General features: G+C 45.2%; 1 protein-coding gene across 2 annotated transcripts in view; it reads left to right on the forward strand.

The window, feature by feature from the left end:
• Positions 1-24347, forward strand: part of CRACDL (CRACD like) — a 139233-nt gene extending 114886 nt beyond the window's left edge. For both annotated transcript variants that reach the window (XM_030310434.1, XM_030310433.1), the window contains exons 8-10: positions 21110-21282; positions 22291-22435; positions 23524-24347. In XM_030310434.1, the coding sequence (XP_030166294.1) occupies positions 21110-21282; positions 22291-22435; positions 23524-23666 (461 nt within the window). In that variant the 3' untranslated portion in view covers positions 23667-24347. The remainder of the gene's footprint in view (positions 1-21109; positions 21283-22290; positions 22436-23523) is intronic.
• The last annotated feature ends 2268 nt before the right edge of the window (positions 24348-26615 follow it).

The raw sequence follows: 26615 nt of genomic DNA on the forward strand, positions 1-26615 counted from the left end.
ATATGGACCTTGGCACTTCATACCTGTGTTGTTCAAGGGTCAATTGTGTTTATATATCTTGAATTCTTAAAAAAAGAAAAGAAAAGAAAAGTCTGTTCACATCTCCTCCTCTTTTCGGCCTATCCTTCCCTTGACAGTCCCTTCCTGACCAAGTATGGTCAACATCCTGGGCCTCCATTTCTCCACCTTTCCTGTGCTTCTCCAACTGCATATATTTTCTCTTCCTTGGCTGCCTCTCAGTGCACCAAACTCTCCTCAGTGCCCCCAGACAGAAAACATCTCATATTCCCACCTGTTTCTCAAGTTCTCTCTTCCTTTGACTCCTTCAGCCACAGCAAGCAGCACTTAACCGTCTGTGGGCATCCCTGTCTTGACATCTCAACATTCATAATTATCCATACCTCCACCAACCTCAATCACTTTCCTTTTCAGTTACCTCATCTATCCAGATAAGCTAAAGAACTCAGAGTTATCAAAAAGATTTTAACATGGAAAAAACACTGAAAAGTCTAAAAATTATAAAGAAAAATCACTTTGTAATCCTACTTCTTTAAAATTCTGGAAAAAGGGACTTACATTTCTGACCAAGGTGGAGCAAACACACACCACCCTATGTCTCCCACTGATAAAATTTAAAAGCCTTGAAAAAATGCATGAAGTGAATGTCAGAGAATTCTGAAAGGTAGGTAGGAGCTGGTGGGCTGGGCAGAGAGATCAGGACTCTGAAGACCTGCCTGCCTTGCCTCCATGGTACCAACAACCTCTGCAGACCCCCGCTCTTGTGACTCTCCAGCCCTGCTCCTCCTGCTCCCCACCACCACCAGCACCAGCCCTGTAGGGCAGTTTGTTGGACAGTCCTGGCCCTACTCCATGTGAGCACCAGCAGCTAAGCAGCAAGCCCCTCCATGTGGTGGCACAGCCTGCAGGCTGGAGCCCTTTGGGTTCTCTCATCACTGCGCCAGGCAAATGCCAGCAGCAAACTGGAACTTCTTGTCCTGGTGGCTGTGGCAATGGCATCTTTTAGGGCAAAGCTCTTTTAATCCTTCCAGACCTACTCAGATGAGCACCACCTCCATCCATAGCAGCATGTGGGGTTCAGAGCCCTTTGACTCTCTGGGCAGCACGCCAGCAGAGATCTAGTAGTGAAGCCACAGCTCCTCACAGCAGCGGCCACAGTGACAGGTTGTGCTTGTGGTGGTCCTGCAGATTTCTTTCTCTTGCCCCCTGCCCTGCGGGGTGCTGGTCACTGGAGCACACAGCAGCACAGAGGGTAAACCCTGGTTTTCTAGCTGGAAAACTGGAGGGTGGGAGTGGAAATCACAGAAGGGAGACACCTGAGGAAGGATCCTTACCTAGGTGCATGAGGTCAAGAGTTTGTCTCTGACATGCATCTGCATGAGACTGACTAGAATCAGTGCAGCAGAACCTTTGAGAATTTTAATAGGACTGAGTGTGAACAAACACTCAAAATGTCTAGGATACAAACAAAAATTGTTCAACATATCAAAGAGTCAGGAAAACCTAAAAAATTTTCTAAGAAAAGACACCAACCTTGAGGTGATTCAAATATTAGTATTATTAGAAAAAAACTTTAAAGCAACAATTATACCGTGATCTAAGAAGTAAAAGTGAGCACTCTTGAAATGAATGGGAAGCTGGACTTCAAGCTATATTACAAAGCTGTTAATCATCAAGATAGTATGGTACTGGCACAAGATCAATGGAACAGAATAGAGAACCCAGAAATGGACCCACAAACTAATCTTTGCCAACTAATCTTTGACAAAGCAGGAAAGAATATTCAATGGAATAAAAACAGTCTCTTCAGAAAGTGGTGCTGGGAAAACTGGACAGTGACATGCAGAAAAATGAACCTGGACCACTTTCTTACACCATACACAAAAATAAACTCAAAATGGATGAAAGACCTAAATGTAAGACAGGAAGCCATCAAAATCCCAGAGGAGAAAGCAGGCAAGAACCTCTTTGACCTTGGCTATAGCAGCTTCTTACTTAACACGTCTCCGGAGGCAAGGAAAACAAAAGCAAAAATGAACTACTGGGACATCATCAAAATAAAAAGCATCTGCACAGCGAAGGAAACAATCAGCAAAACTAAAAGGCAACCAACAGAATGGGAGAAGATATTTGCAAATGACATATCAGGTAAAGGGTTAGTATCCAAAATCTATAGAAAACTTATCAAACTCAACACCCAAAAAACAAATAATCCAGTGAAGAAATGGGCTAAAGACATGAACAGACACTTCTCCAAATAAGACATCCACATGGCCAACAGACACATGAAACGATGCTCAACACCCCTCATCATCAGGGAAATACAAATCAAAACCACAACGAGATACCACCTCATACCTATCAGAATGGCTAACGTTAACAATTCAGGCAACAACAGATGTTGGCGAGGATGTAGAGAAAGAGGATCTCTTTTGCACTGCTGGTAGGAATGCAACCTGGTGCAGCCACTCTGGAAAACAGTATGGAGGTTCCTCAAAAAATTAAAAATAGAACTACCCTATGACCCAGCAATTGCACTACTGGGTATTTATCCAAGGGATACAGGTATGCTGTTTTGAAGGGACACATGCACCCCAAAGTTTATAGCAGCACTATTAACAATAGCTGAAGTATGGAAAGAGCACAAATGTCCATTTACGGATGAGTGGATAAAGAAGATGTGTTATATATGTGTAATGGAATATTACTTGGCAATCAAAAAGAATGAAATCTTGCCATTTGCAACTACATGGATGGAACTAGAGGGTATTATGCTAAGCGAAATTAGTTACAGAAAGACAAAAATCATATGACTTCACTCATATGGGGACTTTAAGAGACAAAACAGATGAACATAAGGGAAGGGAAACAAAAATAATATAAAAACAGGGAGGGGGACAAAACATAAGAGACTCTTAAATGTGGAGAACAGAGGGTTACTGGAGGGGTTGTATGAGGGGGGATGGGCTAAATGGGTAAGGGGCATTAAGGAATCTACTCCTGAAATCATTGTTGCACTATATTCTAACTAACTTGGATGTAAATTTAAAAAAGAAAGAAAGAAAAAAAGTTTTTTAAAGAAATGAATGGGAAGATACAAATTCTCTGCAAAGAAATAGAAGCTATGAAAAAAATACAGACATCTTAGAACAGGAAAACACAGTATCAGAAATAAGATTTATTAGAAAAACTCGTTAGTAGAATAGAGATGACAGAAGAGTCAGTGAACTTCAAAACAGATTAATAGAAAATAGCCTGAGTACAAAAAGGGGGGAAAAAGCCTCAAGGACTATTGGAACAATATGAAAAAGCGTTAACATTCATGTCATAGGAGTTCAGAAGGAGAAAAAGACTTGAGCAGAAAAAAATATCTGAAGGAATAGTGACTAAAAACTTCCTAAATTTTTGAATTTAGAAGTCCAAGGAGCTCAGATGAATTACTTTTGCACTTTTGTTTTGTTTTTAGAGTTGTATTTACATGCGTTTATTTCATCTTTTCAACAAATGATTCTGGAGCATGTGAACATCTAAGCAAAAATATGAACCTTGACTTAAGTCTCACATCATGTATCACAGTTAACTCAAAAGGGGTTCAATGAGTTAAATGTAAAGTGAGACCAGAAGACTTTCAGGAACTTAGGAGAAAATCTTTGAAACATAGGACTAGACAAAGAGTTCTTAGACTTGACATCAAAGCATGATCCATAAGAGGAAAAACTGATAAATTGGACTTCACTGGAATTAAAAACTTTTGCTCTGCCGAAGACCCCGTTAAGAGGATGAAACAAGACAAGCTACAGAATACGAGAAGATATCTACAAACCACATATCCCACAAAGGACTAGTATCTAAAATATATAAAGTGTTCTTAAAAGTCAACAGTACAAAGCAAAGAAATACAATTAGAACAAGCAGAAGACATGGACAAATATTTCACCAGTGGGAATACAGAGATGGCAAATAAGCACGTGAATCATCATTAGCCATTAGAGAAACGCCAATTAAGACCATAATGAGATAGCATTATACACATATTAGAATGGCTGAAACAAAGCTAATATGACCACGCGCTGGGGAGGAGGCAGAGCAGCTGGAGCTCTCGTACATTGCTAGCGGAAGTGCAGAATGGTGCAGTCACTTTGGAAAAGTTTGGCAGTTTCTTACAAAATCAAATATACTTACCTTATAACATAGCAATTCCACTTCTAAGTATTTATCCTAGATAAATGAAAACTTAGGTTCACATGAAAGCCTGTACATGAATATTTATGGCAACATTGTTCATAATCCCCCAAAACTGGGGACACTCCAAATATCCTTCAATTGGTCATCCAAACAATGGAATATTACTCAGCAATAAAAAAGAATGAACTTCCAGTACACACCGTAACATCTTAAATCCATATGCTAAGTGAAAGCAGGCAGTCTCAAAAGATTACAAACCGTATTATTCCATTTATATGACATCTGGGTGAGGCAAAGATACAGAGAACAGATCCGTAGTTGTCATGGGCTGGGGATAAAGATAGGGTCCCTACAAAGGGGAGGCATGAGAGAATTCTTTGGGTGTTGACATTGTTCCATATCCTATTTGTGACTTTTTGTAAGAATCTAAGGGTATTAAAACTCCTAAAACCCTGTAACAAAAATGAATTTTACTCCATGTAAATTTTTAAATAATCTCTTAAATGATACAAAAAAGTGACAGTGACCTTCTCTCCACCCATTCTGAATATCTCAAATCCCACCCACAGAAGGAACCACCACCAGCTCTTTCCCATGCCAGTAGCAGTCAGAGCTGCATCAGTATGAACAACACACAGATGAATCCCCCCTTTTTTTAATCACAAAAATATTATACATGTTGGCTCACAATTTGATATTTTCACTCCATGATAAGACATGGGCCTCTTTTCTGATCAGAGTGAGTCACTTGACCTCATTCCTTTTAAGGGCTGCATAGTGCCTGTACCATATTTTATTTAACCATTCCCTACTGAAGGGCATTCTGAGTGTGTTGAGGTTTTGTTTTTTTTTTCCTTTTGCTGCAGTAACCATTCTTGTCTATTTTATCTCTATGGAGTTACACTGTTCCTTCTGTAGGATAGATTTTTTTAAATGTTTTTTTAATTTCCTTTTGAGAGAGGGAGAGAGTGAGCAGGGGAGAGACAGAAAGAGGGAGACAGAAGATCCAAAGCAGGCTCTGTGCTAACAGCAGAGAGCCCAACACGGGGCTCGAACCCACGAACTGTGAGATCATGACCTGAGCTGAAGTTAAACACTTAACCTACTGAGCCACCTAGGCGCCCCTAGATTTTTTTTTTAATTCAAGTTAGTCAACACATAGTGTAGTCTTGGCTCCGGGAGTAGAACCCAGTGATTCCTCTCTTACACATGACACCCAGTGCTCATGTAGGACAGATTCTTAAAAGTGGGCTTTCTGGCTCAAGGGCATGTGCAGTTTTTAGCTTCAGATTGCACCCCCCCCCCATAAAGGTAGTACCAATCTACACCTCTTTGCATAGAGTAGAGAACCTCTCATTAGCACTAGATGAAAAAATCACAGGTTTTTTTTTCAATCTGATGGATGAAAAAGGTCCTCCTTGGTCAGTGGGTCCTGGCCATCTTAATGTGAAATGTCTTTATCTTGCCCCCACATCAGCTCTTTTTTTTGTTTGTTTGTTTGTTTATTTTTGAAAGAGACAGAGTGTGAGTCGGGGAGGGACAGAGAGAAGGGAGACAGAGAATACCAAGCAGGCTCCAGGTTCTGAGCTGTCAGCACAGTCAGATCTCTTTGTCTTTAACCCAATGCCCGCAGCACTTCCCTGCAACTCTCTCTTCCCAGGTCTGGGTCTAACCATGGAGCTTTCCTCTTTAAAACTCTCTACACCTTCCTACTGTATATGCCTTCCTGGGGGTGGGGGTGCATTTAGGGCTTTGTGGATTCTGGCCAAGGTTGACATTTCAGCCTTCCTAAGTTTGCTTGCCACTTGTTCACTTCCTCTGACATCTCCAGCCCCACCCGTGTCACCAGCTTCCCTTGGCACTCTGCACACACTCCTGCTTGCCCTGAATGCACTCTGCATTTCTGAACTCAATCTTGAGCTCCCTGAGAACATCCACATTTTTGTTTTTCTCTATGGAGTATCTGTGCTTGGGGGTCTTGTGGCCTGCAGTGGGTTCCCCACGGAACCCCACTGTGGTTTGCATGGACAGGTACAAGGGCAAGGCAGGGGGCTGGGTGGTAAGATTGAAGAGTGTGGGTTTGGAGGTTTTACTGCAAGGTCCACCTTTCAGGGGCTGTGGGATTTTGAGCAAATGAGATTCCTTAACCTCGAAGTCTTAATTTCCTCCTTTGTAAGACGAAGTTATTAGTAACGCACAGGGCAGCAAAAGCTTTGTAACTACAAAATGTGATGTAGTTTCCAACAGTACAGTCATAACTTCCTAAGGATGTACCAAAATATACTCATCTGAGTTGCATAGAACAACAGTATATGGGAATGGGATTCTCTCTGTCCCTGGTGAAACCAGTGAGGGCACCAACGCATAGATACGAGAACCCAGAGAGAGCGTGTGCGTAGAATATTGTGAGGAGTCCACCCCACCCCCTGAGAATATACAGGGGCCCTGAGAGGGGAGAGGAAGAAGGGGGATTTGCAAAACACTTTCTTCCAGGAGCACAGCTACAGTTCTGTGAGCCCCCAGCTCAATGGGGTGGGGTCAGGAGGCCTCCCTTGTCCAGAGTCTACAAAGGGGCCTTGTGTGGGACTTCTGGGAGAGCTGGACAGGTGTGCCCTGCAGCTGGGAGACCAGTGCTGGATTAAGGCCACCATGGTTGCCACATAACACACCTGTGCTCCCAGAGCCCTGCCTGATGGAGAGGGCAAAGGGACACAGCAGCAAGAGCAGAGGAGGAGCTAAGTCACGGCCAGAGAGGCATAGCTGCAGATGAGCATTCCTGGCTCAGTCTCAGACACCTGCCAGCCCCAGATTGGATGGAGTCCACTGAGGCAATGGTAGGAGCCAATCACAGGAGAACCCTGCCTATTCTCCCCACCTTTCCTCCTTCCCAGACCCTAAGCACTTGGGAAAGGACCTCCCACCCCAGCTCAGACACCCTGCATTCAGGGGAACAGGAGACTTAATACTGACTCAACCTAAAATCTATATCATATTCCAAAGTGACCACAGTGACTGCTAGGACCTGAGAATGACTAGGAAGATACTGAGAATCTTCTGGCTCTATCTGGGGAAGGGTGATGGACTGTAGGAGATCAGGGTCATGCTGTGCTTTGCTCTGTCTAAAACTTGCCAGCCCAGCATTCAGGCTCCTGCAAAGGTGCAGCCCACCTCCTAGGGTGTGGAGAGGCAGTGCCCCCCACCATCCATCTGCATGCTGCTGCCACTTCAGAGTGCACGGCAGCACTTTCTCCAGGGCAGCCATAACCTCATGCAGGGACTGAAGCCCCCTATGCACTTATCCCAGGGCTGGTGGGAGAAGAGTGCACTTGAAGAGAGACGGCAGCGTCTTCATGACAGAAGTGGGCGAGTGTCCTGGGCAGAGAGTGCCAAAAGCCTGAGCAGTAAGACCATAGTTGAGGACTGTGTGGGCATCAGTGGGGTGGTCCTGGGAGTAGATGTCCAGATACAAGGCAGGGGGCACTGGCTGATTTCAGGAGGGGAGGGTTCACCAGATCCTGGAGCGGTGGGGGGTGGAGGGCGGGGGCATCAGCCCAGTTCAGGAACTGGACCACCTGGTCAGACGGGTGCTCGGTGTCGCCAGAAGGCAGCATCATGGGCTCTCCAAGGCTCCCTCAGGCTGGAAGTTTGGAGCAGCATTGATATCACTGCTTCCCAGTGATGGACGCAAATTGGGGTCATCACCCCCACAGGTTCAGGTTGATGGGTGCAGGGTGAGCCCCAGACAATGGGAGTATTAAAGACTCCACAAGTGATTCTAATGTGTGGCTAGCACTGAGAACGCCTGTTCTTGGGCAGCACTTTCTCAAACTTACAAATGTTTGTGAACCTCGTTAAAATGAAGACTCTGATTCTGATGGGGACAGTACTGCTGGTGTACAGACCAACATTTGAGTAGCAAGGATCTAGATCTGCGTTAACCAACATGGAACTGTTAGCCTCATATGTCTGTTCATATTACTTTATGTTTTTATGTAAACTCTCCCCCCCAACATGGGGCTCAAACTCACTATCAGTGAGTCTCATGCTCACTGAATGAGCCCACTGGGATTTACTTTATGTTTTTATGTAAACTCTCCCCCCCAACATGGGGCTCAAACTCACTATCAGTGAGTCTCATGCTCACTGACTGAGCCCACTGGGATCCCTAGCACGTGACTATTTAAATGTAAACTTGAATGAATTAAAATTAAATTTAAAACTTCAGTTTCTCAGTCATACTGGCCACATCTCAAGGACTCAGCAGCCCCATATCTCATGGCTAGCTGACAGCACAGAGATCATTTCCATCGCTGCAGAAAGTTCTGTCGGATGGCACTCTTTCAGGCAAGTAGCATCTTCTTGACACCCTGTAAGGGTTGTGCTCTGTGCTGCTCCCAAAAATGTGCCTGCTGTCAAAGCATCATTACACTTTCACCTGTGTGTGTGTGTGTGTGTGTGTGTGTGTGTGTCCGTCTCCCTCACTACATCAGCTTCCCTTAGTCAGGGTCTACAGTGGATTTACTCACCACACTTATACACACTCTGTATAGTGACAATAATAGTTCATGTATATTATGCACTCACTAAGTGCCAAGGCTCATATTAAATGTTTTACATTTTAATTTGCAACAAGAATCCTATTTTATAAATGGGAAAGCTGGAACTTAGGCCAAAGAACTTGCCCAAGGGAACATAGGTAAACTGTGGAGGGGAGTGTGGAGCCACACAGACTACCTCTGCAGCCAGATGCTCTTCACTGTTATGCTATACTGTGGTGGTTCTCAAGTGAGGACAACTTTGTCCCCCACAGATATTTGGCAGTATCTGGAGACATATTTGACTGTCATGACTGTGGTAAGAAGGAGGCACTACCAGCATCTAGTGGGCAGAGGTTAAACATACTGCAGTGCACAGGAAGGCCCCCAGCAACAAAGGATCATCCAGCCCCACCTGTCAGTAGTGCCAAAGCTAAGTAACTACTGTTTGCCACTCAGTGAGTAGATTATAACAGGGAGAGAATGGTATATAGGAAAGTTGTGGGGTCATACTCCTTACTGTGAGAGGGTGTGTGATGTGGTGAATGAAGAGTAGAGGAAAAGCCTGCGTTTGGCAGTGTGACCCTGGACAAGTCCTTTACTCCATGAGATTCTGTGTTCCTGTCTCTGAAATGGGGATTGAAAGCAGGGTTGTGAGGTTCATTAGGAATATGGTATTGCTCTGAAAATCAACACTGAATAAACCTGAGCTGTGAACACTTCTTGGGTGGGGAGAAGTTTCCCTACCTGTTCAGGGGGAGTGAGGGCAGCCCAGAGGTAATAGAGGAAGGAAAATCTAAGCTCTGTGGACAAGGGCTATCCCTCAAACTAATTACTTGTTCTCTGGTGACCACTTGAGAAAGATCTTGCAGAATTCCAGCTGCCCCTGGAGATCTGCAAAGAATCCAAAGTGAGGTGTTTGTGTACATTTTGAATTATAAGAGGGTGCCATGTAATATAATAGTTTTGCTACCTTTTCTCCATCATCTGCTGTAGCTAAAAATTATCTTCAAATTAACAGTGCCTTTCCATCCCCATATCCTTGTAAGGTCCCCATTATATTACCTGGCGGTTACTGGACAGCAGCTGTCTCTATGCTCAGAGATGGACTTTGGTCACTGCCTTCTGCTTAGAGGCTGTTTTAATTGCACGGACAGTGGCAGTTAAGCAAATGGACTTTGAGTCCAAGCATGTGTATCACAACTCTGTGTCCTTGAACCTGTCTCTGGCTTCCTGGGTCTCCACTTTGAGATGTAGGGATCAGGGTGGGCAGCTTGGGAATGTCTGCCAGCCTTTACATGTGAAGGCTGGGCAGCTGCACCTGAAGTTCAGCAAAGAGCCTGGCAAAGCATCAAATGCCTGGGGCGCCCCCAATAAATGTGCTTGCATGTGACCAGGTTCCTGACCTCACACATCCAAATCCCAATACAATTCACAGTCATTTTTAAAAATGTTTAGGTTTATTTTATTTTTTAGTTTATTTATTTTGAGAGAGAGAGAGCAGAGGAAGATCAGAGAGAGGAAGAGAGAAAGAGAATCCCAAGCAGGCTCCACACTATCAGCACAGAGCCTGACAAGTGGCTTGAACTGATGAACCATGAAATCAATTACCTGAGCTGAAATCAAGAGTTGGAGGTGTAACCAACTGAACCACCCTGGTGCCCGACATGCATTGATTTTTGTTTATAAATGCTTTTTCACAGATTTTGCCTATGAGCAACAGAGTCTTAAAGCAGTTATAGCTAGTGCTGTAACAAGAAAAAAACCAGGCAGACCCCAGGACCCCCCCTAGGAAAAAGACTCACATCAGTTCCCACTGTGGAGGCCTGCACAAATCCCTGCCCTGGGACAAGGACTGACCGCTCTCCCCTGGTGAATATGCTGTGACATTGAGAAACCTGACTCCATCGGCCCTTTCACCAGGACTGAATCACTTATACAACCATGACTTCGTTATCAGTGTTGTTTGCCCTTCGTGGGTGAGCAAGTGTAAGATGTTCCCTAGAGACTTCCCACAATACCAGGGTAAAGGGCACAGTCTTGGCCTTCACAGGTTCTCACCTCTTATGATAGAAACAAGCTACCAGGACCATTTAAAACAACAGTGGCATTTTTTTTCCTGCCATGGGGGTTTGAAGATCACGAGAGAGACAATCTGTAGGTCTGAAGGTGGGTTTCAGGAGCTGGGGTGAGGAGGAGACCCTGGCAGCGCCTCCTGACCTTGGAATAGGGAACAGCGGTAAGGACAGTTTGGCCCCAGTGGCCAGGAAAGAGGCTCCCAGACATAGTAGCTGCCCTCCTTGAGAGCTCCCTTTTGCCAGGGGGCTGTGAAGAGAGTGTTTAGAGAGGCAAGTTCTCTGCCCTTGCTGATCTTTGGGGTCTTATTTAGGAGAGGAAATGGAGAACGGATTCAGGATAAGCCTTCAGAGGATGGAGGGAAGAGGGAGATTCTTGGGGTGATGGAGGACAGCAGTAGGAAGGCAAGTGGGCCAAGGACCTCGGGATGCTTTTGAGGTCTGAGGGGAAGTGAAGAGGATGGGAAGCTTCTGCTGACCAGGGAGAGGGCATCCTTGAGAGAATCCTCACTCCCTCTGGCAGTAGCCTTGCCTAACTGCAGTGTGGAAATAGCTCCACAGTGCAGACTTGCCTCGTTTCTGTATTTCGACAGGGACCCGGACTCCTTCCTGGTTGCTATCCAAGCACCAAGCGAATCCCGGTTATCTTAGAGTAGTTTTTGTGGGTTGTTTTTGTTTTTGTTTTTAATTTTTACTGAAGAGTGATACATATGCAGAGAAATACACAGATCATGTGTGTCTCAGTGAATTTTCACACACCAAACACACCAGACAAGAAACAGAATGAGACCAGTACCCCAGAGGCCCCTTGTGTTTCCTGCCAGCAGGCTCTGGAACTCATTCCCAGACTGTGGAATATGTGCTAGCCGTCGAAGGATCCCTCAATCTCTGATTGCCCTTGCAGGAGACCCGGTGTGCAGTGCACTGGAGAGATGTGTTAGATTAGAAACAGCCTTCCTGTCTGTAGACTCAGCACTTGCCAAAGGGCCTGGTGCCTCGTGGGCACTCACCAGGTACAGTTGATTCTCATTATGTGTAGTAGTTATGCTCCATAAAGTTGCTGTGAACAGTGAATTAGTGAATACTGAACCATAGCTCCTAGAAGAAAGAGTAGAAATCAGAGCTAGTGGGCCTCTGTTTACAACATTTTGTCAAATGATCAGCAATACCCTTGTTTTATTTGTGTTTGTGTTTAAGACACTGTATTGTATGTATTGTTGATTAATTATCATCCCACTCACAGCCAACAAAACTGAAACTCATGCCTGAATGAAGTTCATTTGATACACGTATTTCCTCTGTGACACACCTAACAGCCTTTTTGTGGTCAGGAACACCAGACAGCACTTTAGCACTAGACGTGGGGGCTATTTTACAGTAAAATCACCCCCAAAACCCCATAAAAATGCAAAAAATGTGGCACCAAGTATACCTCAGAAAGGACATTTGTTCACAGTATGAGAGCAGAAACAGGAAAGAAACAGAGTCTCATCAGCTGGGACCGTGCTTGTCCAAAGACTCGAATTTTTCACTTCTCTGCACATGTCTGCAAATGACCATGAATGGTCATAAGAACTGGTGTGGGCGTTACAAATACATTATAGTGAGTAGGCAAATTCACAAATATGGAATCCGCAAACAGTGAGGACTGACTGTATTGGTTAAATGGGAAAGGTAGGAATGGCAATTAGTTCAATCTGGAGGTGGAAATAGAACACAGCCCATCACACATCATTCAGAATGGGAGCTTACTCTGTGAAAAGCCCTCACTCCCCAAACGCTCAGCACAGTTTTGAGACAAATGCTCACACAAGAATTAAAAGCCCAAGTTCCACTGTAAGATCACCCAGCCTGGCTCGTGGACAGAACTGGTGAAGAGCGACTGCAGACTTTGCAGGCATGTATTGATCAGGGGCTATCTGTGTAAGCTGAGATGGATAATCACTCAGTAAATGCTTAAAAAAACACCAAACCCTCAGCTTTCATATAGGAAGCCTGGCATATAGGAGCATGTGGGTGGCTCAGTCGGTTAAGCATTCTACTGTTGGTTTTGGCTCAGGTCATGTTCTCACAGTTCATGAGTTCAAGCCCCATATTGCGCTCTGTGCTGACAGCGAGGAGCCTTCTTGGGATTCTGTCTCCCTCTGTGTCTCTGCCTCTCCCCTGCTCATTCTTGATCTCTCCTCTCAAAAAAAAAAAAAAATATATATATATATATATGTATATATAAATATATATGTGTGTGTGTGTGTGTATAAACATTTAAAAAAAAAAAAAAGGAAGCCTGACATAAACCCTTAACATAGGTGAGGTCCCATGTGTCCCCAGAGCCCAGGACCCCACCCCCACTCCAGCAATCCCCTTAGTGTGTGTTTACACACGTCATCACCTCCATGTAAACCAGGTCTGTGGCAGAGGACCTGAAGGGGAGGCAGAAACGGAGGATGTTTGCTGTTATTGAAACACCTAGGCACTGTTCTGGCTTCGGCTAATTGTGACAGATGTTAATGATACATGCACGTTAGATCAGAAATCTTAGAGCATAAACTCAGGCCTCTCCTTCCACAAAGAATGTTTTGCAAAGCTGGGAATGAGCCATTGATACATATTTTTAAGATATTTAAAATGACAGCGTAACGGAAAAAGATTCCAAGAAGCGTGCCAAAGTGTTAGCACACTCTCCTGGGTTATTGATTTATGGGAAATTTCCTTCTGCTTTATACTTTCATCTGTTTTCTGGATTTGTACAATGTGCATGTGTACTTTTATAAACAAGGAAGACATTTTGCGAGAGGAAAAAGATTCATAAAAATTGTGGCTCCAAAAATTTTCAAGAGACGTAAGAATCCTGCTGTCCCACTGTGTGTTGGCTTAGGGCGTAGATTTGCTTTATTTTTCTCAGCCAAAGGGCAGGAAATCCTGGTAGTTTACATCGTACAGCTCATTGCCTCTCACCCAGAAGACAGTCTTCATGACAACTCCCACCTTCCAGACTCAGCTGTCCTGCATGTCATATGGGATGTAGACCACTGTTGGAGTCCCAGCCTCAATCCCTCAGCGGGTCCTTATAGAAGTCTTTCCAAATGAAAGAAACAGTACCTCAAGGCTGAATTGTAATAGGCACCAAAAAGGGGGGGGAACCCATCACTGACTAGCAAGTCAAAATGAAGTAGTAAGAAGCATCTGCCTCCCAGAGGGCTGGTTGAATATATCTCTAGAAATGGTTTCACACTGAGGATCTTCTGAATGGTTAATTTTAAGTCTTCCTGTATACAAATAGCTCGGTTAAAATGCCAAACATGTGTCCAGAAACTGTGTGGTTTTCTTCCCCATTGTTTTTAGAGTTGTGTGTGATGGGGTATTTTCAGAGTGATATATATGGTAGGCTCCTGAGCAGATGGATGAAAATTGGGCTGCCATCTTGGGCAGTGTGTAGCTGCATCAGGGCCTGTCTGCTAGCCAGCTGTCCACAGGGCATAGTGTCTACAGGGAGGAACAGAGTGCTATTCTAGAGAGTGTGGCTTCAGTGGTCACTGGGTTACTTGGGCAGGCTCGTCCATGGCCTTGTTCAGACCTTGCTGGCCTTCCCACCCTCCCCAGCCCATGTGGGGCACAGCACATGCAGAGATGGCTAGGAGGAGGCCCCTGCCCTGATGGTGTGGCTCATGAGGAGACCAGGACACGCAGAGCATCAAGAGTTAGTCTGCTTGGACTATCACACATCATGTCCTCAGGAACCAAGAGTCAGCCCGGCCACCTGGCCCAGTTAAAGGCTGGGAGACATCCCGGTGCTTGCTTCTGTTTTCTTATCATGGGAGAGGACATTGGTAAAGGGCTCATTGGTCTCCACCATGTCCTGGCTAGGATTTGACCAAAGTCTGCATCTCTTCTCAAGTGGGACTAACAACAACAAAATAACAACAGCACCCTTTGCGAGGGCAGCTCACACTCTTTAGCTTACAAGATGCCAGGCACTGTGCTAAGTGCCTTCCGTGGCTTATATCTTATTACACCTTCACCATCACGAAGGAGGTGTAGACAGTGCATGATCTCTTTCGGTCTTCAGTCACATTAGGAGAGGTACACACTGCTCCTTTCCTCATTTGACACCGAAATTGAGTCACAGAAAGATTCTGGAATTTGCCCCAAAGCACCTTGCTAGCCCGAGGCCTTAATCTTAGACATGGAGGCCCCAGGGCCACATCAGTAGCTGCTCTGTTTCCTGGCCCCAAGGAGGAAGCAGTCCTCATTACCACAGCCTACTGAACCAACCACAAGAACAAACCCTCTTGGAAATGAATGCTTGAACAATAAATATACTTTTTAAACCAAACCCTTGAAGAAGGAGAATGTGTTAAGAAGAAAGAAGGAATCTGGAGAAAATCTAATGTATAAACTTCTCATAGCCTCCCCCTCTGACAGAATCATGTCCTCAAAATAACAGCAACAAAAATAATTTTCCTGATCAAAAGTTGCCCTCATGTGAAATTAAGTTATTTAGGGCAAGCGTTGTGGCTGTTACAGCTTCCTGCATTGAAAGTGTTGTGTCTTCCAGAAGTTTTACTCTACGTATGCTGTACAGCAGATCAAATTTGCTGTCTTCCTTTCCAGGGGAGATGTGTTTGAGGGAGTCCATCTCTCTCAGACTCTCTGTAAAGGAGATCACACAGATACAGACATGAATCAGTGGTTTCCTGTGCGTGAGAAACGCTCCTGGGCTGTTGGTTGCAAACCCAAGCACACCCGACTGCTTAAAAACCTGTTGTCAAGTGGGGAGGAGAAATTGAGATGTCAGAGCCCTTTAGCCAAATCCCCAGAAGATTAAGGTTGTCTGTGTATTGAGGCAGAAAGGAGTAAACAAAGGAGTGTTTTCAGCTCCTTCTTTTAATCTGCTGCCACATCTATATTAGCCTGGGATTAATGACATTTTGAACGTGTTTAATCTCAGAAGCTTTTTTTATGGTTGAACCTTGACCCTGAATATTCATGCAGTAGAGCGGTCACACAGTAAGATACTTGGCACCTGCAACCTGCCTTATCCTGCACATTACCTGTGTCTTCATTCCTCTCCCCTCCCTCCCCTTGTGGAGTATAGCACACGCCCCACAGTCCTTGCCCCTGCTGTGGCACCATGTGCAGGGAATGGGAGTGCAGACCAGAGTGGCCAGCTGGGCAGCTGGGTCTTCTGCCACAGAGCAGAATAGCTCTTTACCCAGCCGCTCTGCCTGCGCTCACCTGGCACAGGCACTTCCATGTGGGCTCTGTGAGGCTCCAGGTGGAATCCCGGGCCTCTCTGAACCATGGTAGGAAGCTTCCTTCCCAGTGCCTGGAATTTCTCCCACCATTCCTGTGCCCTCCACTCATGAGGCTGGTCCTGAACTGTCCTGTGAAAGGGTCTGGAGGCCGTCAGGGTCCCTCTGGCCCACTCGCATTCCTGACATGACAAGGAATGAAGGGGTGAGGAGAGAGCACCGAATACCGAATACAAGGAGAGGCCACCACTCAGGGAAAAGAAATAGGAACCAAAGAAGAAAAATGATTGCTGAAAGATCTCGGCCGTGCGCCTGACCCAGTGCTTGGTGGCACTGCCGTTGTAGGTTGTTTGATGTCACACTGGCACAGGAGGGCATGGGTGCAGAGCTCACTCTGTCCCATGAGCCTGCCCATGAATGCCTGACACAGGTGTACACACTCACACACAAAGTACAGCTGCCCACTGACAGGTAAAGCCGAGGCCAGTGACCCTTCTTTGCTTGCAAAGAAATCTGCCAGCATGCTCTCCATGTAAGGAAAGAAAAGCCACCTCTTGCCAAGCCGAACCTGGCTGCATTGTTTACAAGACCGCAGTTCCTATGACCAAACTGGACAGAATAGGATTTGCCTCTGGTCCAGTGAGCTGTCAGCCTTGAGCCTGGTCTAGGAGGGCCCCCAGCCTTGCTGTAGGCCTCCATTTTATTTTATTTTTTATTTTATGTTTGAGAGAGAGAGGATGCAAGGGAGTCGGAGACAGGAGGGGCAAGCAAGAGAGAGAGGGACAGAGAGAGAGAGAAGCAGGGCTCACCCAAAGCAAGACTCAAGCTCACCAATGTGGGGCTGGAACTCAGGAACTGTGAGATCATGACCTGAGCCCAAGTCCGATGCTTAACAACTAAGCCACCCAGGCGCCCTTGCTCTAGGCCCCTGATCTGCATGGTCCCCAGGAATGCTACATAGCCCCTGTATAACCTTTTCCAGTGAGTTTTTAAATACTTTTTTTTGGCCCAAATAGGGTATAGAAATTCCTCAGAGCTGTCTTGTACCCTCGTGGTGAGAATGACATGTGTCACTTGCCCTACACAGACCTGAGGGGCTGGAGAGCCACCCAGAGCACTGGGAGGTGCGGGGCCACTGTGGCATTTCGTAGCTGCCATTCAGCCTCTAGGTTAAAACTTGGGATGGAAATTTTCTCTCTGTGTATCTGTAGTCTTAACAGAATTATTCAGAATATTCTGTTGACTGAGGTAATGAGTTTAAACCTGTAGTAAAATCCCTCTCTCCAGTCAGCCTGTGCTGTGGCAAAGGCTCCTGAGCAGCAAGCATGTGCAGGACAGAGCAGGGAGGACGGCACCACCACACATCTCATTCTGGCCAGGACCAAATGGAGGGTACAACTGTCATTGAGTGTGAGGAAAATATCAAAGGAGAAGTGGAAAGAAATCTTCTTTAAAAAACAGTTAAAAGTCCAGGGGCACCTGGGTAGCTCAGTCGGTTAAGCATCTGACTCTTGGTTTTGGCTCAAGTCATGATCTCATGGTCCGTGAGTTCGAGCCCCCACATCGGGCTCTGTGCTGTTGGCATGGAGCCGGCTTCAGATCCTCTGTCTGTCCCCGCCCTTCCCCCTCCCTGCCCCCTGCTGCTCACTAGCACACTCTCTCTGTCTCTCTCTCTGTCTCTGAAAAATAAAAGAAAAAAGTTAAAAGTCTAGAAAGACCATGAGGTTTCCCTGGAATGAGAGATTGAGATTAAGGTAAGAGAAATGCAGACTTTCTGTAAAACATGGAACCACCTTCTGTGTGCTAGGCAATCACTGGGTTCTCCAGATGAGATATAAAACGTAAAACAACATCATAAATGAGCTAATATTAGGACACTACATGGTGCATAGTCTGCAGAGTGTGTCTGTTAAATAAATAAGAAGTTCTAATGACTGAAAGCGTGTATCAGTGAGGCAGACAGTGAGCCAAGAAGTGGGGTAAATCTCTTAAGAGAGATTAGGAGAGGGAGAGCATATTCATCTAGGCTGACCAGATAGGCTGACCAGAGTAGGCTTCATGGAGGAGGCAGCATCTGGGCAGGCCCTTCATGGGCAAGTAGGGATGATTCTGGAACAGGGTGTCTAATCCCTGTCACCTCCTGGACTGTGGCCATAGCCTCCTTCCTCACCTCACAGCCCCTATCCCTCCCCAGTCTGACTTCCTCTCCACACAGCCTTCAGAATATGCCCTTGGTTCAAACCCCAGGACTCCCCATTACGGACAGGAAAAAGGCCAAGAAGACCCTTCTCAGTCTGTCCCTTCATGATCCATCAGCCCCTCTCAGCCAGCCTGCCTACTGCTCTGCCTTCTGTCCCTTCCACCTAGGAGGCCTTACAGTGCCCCTCTGTTCAGCCTGGAAGGTTCCTTCTCCAGTTCCCAACCCAGACAGCACCTCACCCACCACCTACCAGTGTTAGGCCCTTCATCCACCCAGCACTTGGTAAACTGTAGCATCTTCCAATTTCCACTACAGTTGATTGTTTGTGTTTAGTTTCCCACACTAGATTTTGAGATTTTGAAAGAACAGGACAGTTGGCTGCTTATTTTTCCACCTTAGCATTTAGCACAGTCCTTGCACATAGGAAATGCCAAAGGGAGGGAGGGAGGGAGGAAGGACAAAGGGAAGGAGAAGGAGGAGAGCAGAAATGTTGAGATCTGGCTAATAGAAATGATTGTACATTTAGAAGTAGTCTGAGCAAATCTGAGTTTTGAAGTCAAGCGTGGAACAGAGAGAACATTTTGAAGAAGGAGCGATGAAGGCTGAGGGTCAGGAGCAAGGAGGAATTCCCAGGTTTGGGAGCAAGGGTCCGACAAGGACCCGGGGCAGGAGGGAGACACCCAAGGAGGACAGGCCTCCCAGGCAAGGTTAACGCAGTTCCATCAGTACGAGGGGTAGAGCAGGTAGAGAACATGGAGACCTCAGGATTTACAGTTCAGTGGTTGGGTGGATGGAGAGAGCAGTGCTCATGTTGTGGCTGGGTCAGGCATTAGCTGAAGAGACACAGGCAGAGGCCATTGGAGGTGGAGGGTGGAGGAGAACAGAGGACTCGGGCTTCAAGGGGATGATGAGGCTCAGTGGAGACAGTTCTTTTCAAGCTGTGGGAGACCCAAGCACTTTGCAAAGCAGCAGAGAAGAGGTCAGCTGCCAGGGAGAGCCTGAAGAAGCAAGAAGGGGCAAGGGGTGAATGAAAGAGATAGAGCAGGACTCCCTGGGGACCAGCAGGGTGGAGGCTTCAGGGAGCAGCCAGGAGAAGAGTGGGAGCCATTCCCGGCTGTCCAGTCCAGGAAGAGGTCAGCATGTGAAGCCAGAGGCCCTTCTCAACTCTGACGAGAGACCGAAGCTTGCAGGGCAGGGTCTCCTGTCCCCTGCCCCTCTTTGGTGACTGGGGAGCTGAGAGAAAGACTGCAGGTTAAACTGGAGACAGAAACAAGAACAAATAGAGTAATATCCTATCACGTCAGAGCCAGGGGTGGTATATGTCAAGCCACCAAGAACGAGAGGTCATCACAGATATCTGCACGCATTGCTGCAACATGGGCCCTGCCTTCACCTTGCTGACCAAGGTGCACTGTGTAGAAGGGAAAGCGGTCAGGGGCCAGGCATCTGGGGATACACTTCTGTCTTTGTTTTCTGAGGTAGCAGGCAAACATTCAGAAAGGCGGGCTTGTGGGGAACCTTTGGATTCGGTGTACTTTTTTTTTTTAATGTTTATTTATTTTTGAGAGAGAGGGAACATGAGCGGGGGAGGGGTCCAGAGGGAAGGAGACAGTGGATCCAAAGCAGCCTCTGTGCTAACAGCAGAGAGCTCGATGCAGGACTTGAACTCACAAACTGTGAGATCATGACCTGAGCCGATGAGCCACCCAGACACCCTGGATTCGGTGTACTTTTGATATGCCTGTGAGAAGCCATTATTTAAGTCATAGATTTCCTTGAAGAGTGTAAGCTTGCTTCTTTTTTCTGTGGATAAAGATAATAAATTTTCATCAAAGAAAATATGCAAATACAGAGATAAAAAGAGGGACTCATAGAGGCTCTTAGGTGGCTCAGTCAGTTAAGCATCCAACTTTGGTTCAGACCATGATCTCACAGTTTGTGAGTTCAAGCCCTGCATCATGCTCTGTGCTGGCAGCTCAGAGTCTGGAGCCTGCTTCAGATTTTGTGTCTCCCTCTCTTTGCACCCCTCCCATACTCACACTCTGTCTTTCTCTCTCTAAAAAATAAATAAACATTAAAAAAAATTTTTTTAGGGGCACCTGGGTGGCTCAGTCAGTTAAGCATCTGACTCTTGATCTCGGCTCAGGTCATGCTCTTACATTTGTGGGTTCAAGCCCTGCTTTGGGCTCTGTGCTGACAGTATAGAGCCTGCTTGGATTCTCTCTCTCCCTCTCTCTCTGCTCCTACCCTGCTCACACTCTATCTTTCTCTCTCAAAAATAAAAAAATAAAGAAACATTAAAAAATTTTTTTTAATAAACAAAGTCACTATTTCTGTTCTCTCTAGAACATTAAGGAAACCAACTGTGGCTAGTTTTGGTGTCACTCTCCACAAAAGGAAGGTTATGCTTACAATTAAAAAAATAATAATAGTGTGTCTACAAAACTTCCAAGAAAATCAGGAATCACATAGTATGTACTAGCCCAAAATGCCAGGCTTATATTAAAGAAATCTTATTTATATACTGATTTTTATCTCATTCCAGAAAGTATCCTGTGGGAGGAATGTGGCTTTTAAATGTGCATATAGGAGCAGTTGCATTTAATTTTTTGTGGCTCAGACTAGAGGAGCATCATCTCTTTGATGCATCTTTAAGTGAGAAAACCAAGTCCCCTGAAGAAAAGCAATGGTCTCACCAGAGAAGCTTCCCAGACCCTCTCTCCTCCTCCCTCATACACCCTGGCCTCCAGCTCCTCTGCACAGTGTTCTCTGTGTGGGAGAAGCCAAAGGTGAGACTGGACAAGGGCTGGGATGTTTTGCATAAACTTGTGTCTTTACCCACAGAAAAGGGTCCACCTCCTGCAGCCGAGGGCCAGCCTGCACCACCCTGGATCACCATTGCTCGGCAGAAACGGCGAGGGACCCCCCACCAGCCCCCTAACCAGGAAGACAAGCCTGGGGTCCGTACCCTGAAGTCAGAAATAGGAAAGCAAGCCAAGGCGCCCGAGAGAGCCCAGGTGCTTAGAGCAAATGCTTTCTGTCTCTATAGATAGAGGGTGGGACCAGCCAGCTAGAGCTGAGGCCCAGCACCCCACACATTCTGCATGTTCATTATAGAGACCCTTGCCTCTGACGATTGCTAATGGGTGCCCTTGGTGTGAGCTGGACTGTTAGAAGTGGGTGGATTGCTTAGGCAGCTCGCTGCGCCCTGCCCCCTGGGCAACACAGCTCAGCATCTGGAGAAATGGAATGGGGTTAAAATAACTTCTCAGATGCGTGGTGACCATGTCAGCAGCTCCATCTCGGCTCGTTGCACGGTAATGGACAAGCCCTGCTTTTGCTGCTATGCTGGCCACCTGCTGGGGCTTCTTGTTCCTCATGTAGGGCTGCAGGGCTGGAACCTGGGTTTCCACTTCACACTCTGCACTGAAACAGCTTTCTCAACCCCAGGCATCTATGCTCACAAGCAGGACGAGACCCTCAGCTTCTGTATTCCCCCTAATAGCCACCATGATAAACCCATAAGCGTGTTTCAGCCATGTGAGGAAATGAGCCCCAGCCTCCAACAGCATCTGTTTTCCTTTGTTTGAACCCAAACCTCCATCGTACCCAGCCCTGAAACCCTGCATGCAGACTAAGGGAATTTCTAAAGTGAATACTAACCATTTGGGGCATCCATGTTCATACCAGGTGTCATAAAAATTTCAAAACTATTTCCAAACAATTCATTATGACTTTTAAATGGAATCCCTGCCATCCGACACGCAGGGCTGAGGCCAGGTGTGGGGACAGGGCAGAAGCCACGACGTCTGTGTGGGCGTAGCAGAAGGCCCCACACTCGCCTGAGTCTGACATTCTAAAGGCTCCTCTCAGCAAGGGCACAAATTAGAGCTCTGCCAAGAAAGTACCGGTGGCATGACTCAGCTCAGCAGAGAAGTTCTGTTGCCCCGCTGCTGTTGGTTATGTTTGCCCCCTCTCAGAGTGTCGGTGACCAGACAGAGGGTGTCTCTCTTGTGTCCTAATAGGAGCCCATGAAGCAAGCTGACTTTGTCCGCAGCAAGTCTTTCCTGATTGCTCCTGCCAAACCCACTGTGGACCGGAGGCAGGGGACAAAGCTTCGCCTCCAGGAGGGGCTGCAAAGAGGAATCTCCTTGTCCCATCAGAACTTGGGTATGAAACCTGCAAGCAGTACCAAATACAGTAAAACCTTGTTTTGCGAGCACAGTTTGTTCTGGGAACATGTTTGTAATCCAAAGCACTCATATACCAAAGCAAATTTCAAGAACCATTGGCTCAGTTGTGACTGTGTGATGTTCAGCATCACGAACTACTCATATTGCAAGACATCGCTCGTTTATCAAGTTAAAATTTATCAGAAATGTTTATTCATCTTGTGGAACACTTGGGACACTCGCAGAACAAGTTACTTACAATCCAAGGTTTTACTTTGAAATATGTTTCCAGAACTGGTCCTGCTTTTCTTGTTTTCTTTTCTGAATTACTTTGCCACATTGATTTTTTAAATGGCTTTTGCTGAGATGTCACTTCCATGTCATAACACTCACCCATTTCCAGTGTACAATTCAGCAAGTGTATATTGACAATAAGTGTATATTTACTGACTTGTACAACCATCACAATCCAATTTTAGAACACTTCCCTCACCCTAAAAAGAAACTCATGCCCATTTACAGTCATTCACCGTTCCCAGCCCCAGGGCTAGGTAACCACTAATCTACTTTCTGTCTCCATATACTTGCCTTTGGGGACATTTCTTATAAATAGAGTCATAAAATATGTGTTCTTTTATAGGTAGCTTTCTTTCACCGAGCATAGTGTTTTTGAGAATCATCTCTGCTACGCATCGGTATTTTTAAATCTATTTTTAATAGATTTAATAGATTTAAAATACACACAACAAAATCTACCATCCTAGCCATTTTTAAGTATACAGTTTGGCAGTGTTAAGAATATTTGCACTGTTGTGCAAACTGATCTCCAGAGTTTCTGCAGTTTTATTCTGAAAGTTTCTCTTACCTCACTGTGTTGCTGGAACCATTTTGAGCCTACCGTTCTTAAGTCTTTTTATTACACAAATTATTCTATGCTTGAATCTTCTTTACGTGTTTACACATTAATAGATTTTGTGTTTGAGACCACAGCTAAGACCTTGACGTATGTTTTAAAGAAACGCAAGAGGCTTAAGTGGAAATCCAAACTCATTTCTCATGTTTCTGTTTGTTTTGTCTTCTTTCCAGCGGCTCAGTCTGCAGTGATGACGGAGAAAGAATTACATCAGCTGAAGAGAGCCAGTTATGCCAGTGCAGATCAGCCATCCTGGATGGAACTTGCCAGAAAGAAATCTCAAGCTTGGAGTGACATGCCCCAAATTATAAAATAGGCTGACAGCCTGCTGCTAAAGAACGTCCACTACCTTGACGGGTCACTTACTTAAAAACTGCCAGTGAATCAAGGCAAAAAACTGTGAAACCGAAGAGTGATTTTATCAAGTTATGGGAGAGCAAGCCTGGGGAAGAGGAAGGAACCAGGCCAACAAAGACAGACACACAGCCACAATCCTGGGCCAGAGGTGCCCTAAAACAAGAGCACCATTGAAAAGGGCCAGGAACAAGGTCCTGTGCCCAAAGGTATGAATGTGAGTCTTTGAGAATTGCCTTGATAAAGAGGGCTTGACAGGAAGAAAACAGAAGTGAGCAGTGAAAGCCTTAGTCGGAAGCGCCTGCAAGGACAAAGGGGAAGGTCTTCCAGGAGAACGTGTGTCTGTGCTTCCACCTGAGGTCAACTTGTGTCTCCGGGTGTGGTCTTGCCTGTGGATCCTGTCTTCTTTCAATGTTTACTATTAGGCATGACATTTTTGGTAAAACAGGGATGCCGTTTCCAAGAGCAGCTATTAAACAGTTTTCCTGAAGACAGTCTCTCTAAGAAGGAGCAGAAGGAACATAGCCGGGTTCATCAATTCATAGACTGTTTCCAAAAATAATTTTTAAACTTTTCCACAAGGCATCTGTGTCCTTAACCATTGCACAATGCATTGCCTGTTCAATAAAAGGTTTCAAACATGCCTCAGTCCTATGCGTAAATGTTCTTTCTAGTCACACTTGGAGAATGTCCTCCAGCAGTGAGTGAAATGTGAGGTGTGGAGTTTCAGTTAGTATATGTATCATTCAGAGTCTCAGTTGGGTTGATTTGGGGGTTTGGGTTTTTTGAGATTCTTTTTTTCCAATAAAATTTTCAGTGTTTATTTTTGGAAATCAGAAGATAATGTAGGTTTTTTTTTCTATCTTCATCTACTTGGTGCAACATCTTAAAACATAAAATTTCTAAAAAAGTTGTAATTCTTTAGCATCTAATTAATCTAACCTGCACATTTCTACCGAAAACTAGGTTATCAGTGTATTAGCCAGGATGACCCATGAATGTAGAATGTGGAAAGGCCAGCAGAGGAAGAACATATATTTAGGAACTCAGAATTGTGTCTCAGTTATATAATACCTCTATTTTTAAAAATATTTCCAATTTGTTCCTTTGAACAAACTCATCTTCATAGGAATATGTGCGGCTGGGGGCATTCAGCCACCAAAATCAGTGAGACTTTATAGGTATTATAATTTGATTTTATACACCCTAAGTTCTACTTTCATTGTATTCTCTATCCTTGTGAGTAATTATTTTTCTAGCTGTTAGAACTACACAACGTGATTAAGCCTGCCTTTATTGGAAAAGTCCTGGGATAGCTTTATTCCTAACCAAATTGATTTATTAATTTCATTCTCTTTGAGAACATCAGTACTGAATGCCATGGTGAATGTGTGCTCTAAACAAGAACTCTGTCCATCTAGAATTGCTCCAAAAGCTTAGACATGAATAGTTTTAACTAGAAAATATTTTGGTGGCTAGGATTAACCCAAACCATCATTTATTTCCCCTATTAGCCGGACATTTCAGATGAACAATTTTGAGGCAGCGGATTTTACCATTAGATCAAAAATATTTGGTTTAGTTTTATTCAAATAGAGAGGTTGGTATTCTCTGTGTGTCTCAGGACTTGGTCTCATTCTCTCTGGTACCTGGTAAGTTAGAAGGGTATAGATTGTTGAGACACTGGGAGAATTCACTGGGGGATGGCTCTGTATCTGTCACCCCCCTGCATGAAGGTTGTGATCTTCTGCCATAACAAGAGAAACTTAAACAGTGGTGAAAATATGGAGATACCGTGTGAAGTCTAGAGTGGCCTCAGGGATGGTAGTCTGCAGGGAATTGCCAAATTTGGTTTACCTAGAAGAAAGAGTGAACTATTATGAGTGCCTCCTGTGTGCCAGGCCCTGCTCTCAGTGCTTCATATGTGTTATTTTTAATTCTCTCCACAATCCTATGGGAGTAAATACTTGTCTCCATTTTGCAGATGAGGAAACTGAGGCACATTAAGGTTACGGTCACCTGTCCAAGATCTCACAAGTGAGTACCTCGTAAATGACTCTAGTCTTTCAGCCCTACCCTTCAGTGATGTCCCCATTTATTTTTTATTTTATTTTAAAGAGAGCACAAGCAGGGGAGAGGGGCAGACAGAGAGATAGAACCTTAAGCAGACTCTATGCTCAGTGTGGAACCTGATGCAGGGCTCAATCCCATGACCCTGGGATCATGACCTGAGTCAAAATCAAGAGTCAGATGCTCAACTGACTGGGCCACCCAGGGGCCCCTCCCCATTTTTAAAAAGCATTAGCATGGTGAGTCTGTGTCCTTAAAAGCATAATATAGATAAGGGGACTATGCGGGATCTTATGTGGCTGTAGACTGAATGTTTTCATCTCCCCAATATTCATGTTAAATCCTGATGTCCAGTGTGTTGGTATCAGGAGGTGGGATCTTTTGGGAGGTGATTAGATCTTAAAGGTGGATCCTTCATGAATGGGTTTAGTGCCCTTATAAGAGAGTTCCCAGAGATCTCCCTGCTCCTTCCACCATGTGAGGGCACATCAATAAGATGGCTGTCTATGAACCAAGAAGCGGGCTCTCATTAGACACTGGATCTGCCAGTGCCCTGACCTTAGACTTCCCAGACTCCATCCACATCAGTAAGAAAGAAATTTCTATTGTTTACAAAGTACCCAGTTTATGGTGTTCTGTTACAGTAGCCATAACAGACTAAGACATGTGTCCTGGAGACAAGTACATACATACTGCATGATGCTTCCCTGGGTGACCACATTCACCCTTATCCTTCAGTTCCTAAGAGGGACTGGAGAGAGTATGAAGGTTCTTTTGTTTTGTAATTTTTTTTTCTAAATTTTTTTTTCAACGTTTTTTATTTATTTTTGGGACAGAGCGA

This window comes from Lynx canadensis, chromosome A3 (genome assembly GCF_007474595.2).
Source record: "Lynx canadensis isolate LIC74 chromosome A3, mLynCan4.pri.v2, whole genome shotgun sequence".
In the NCBI taxonomy this organism is placed as follows: domain Eukaryota; kingdom Metazoa; phylum Chordata; class Mammalia; order Carnivora; family Felidae; genus Lynx; species Lynx canadensis.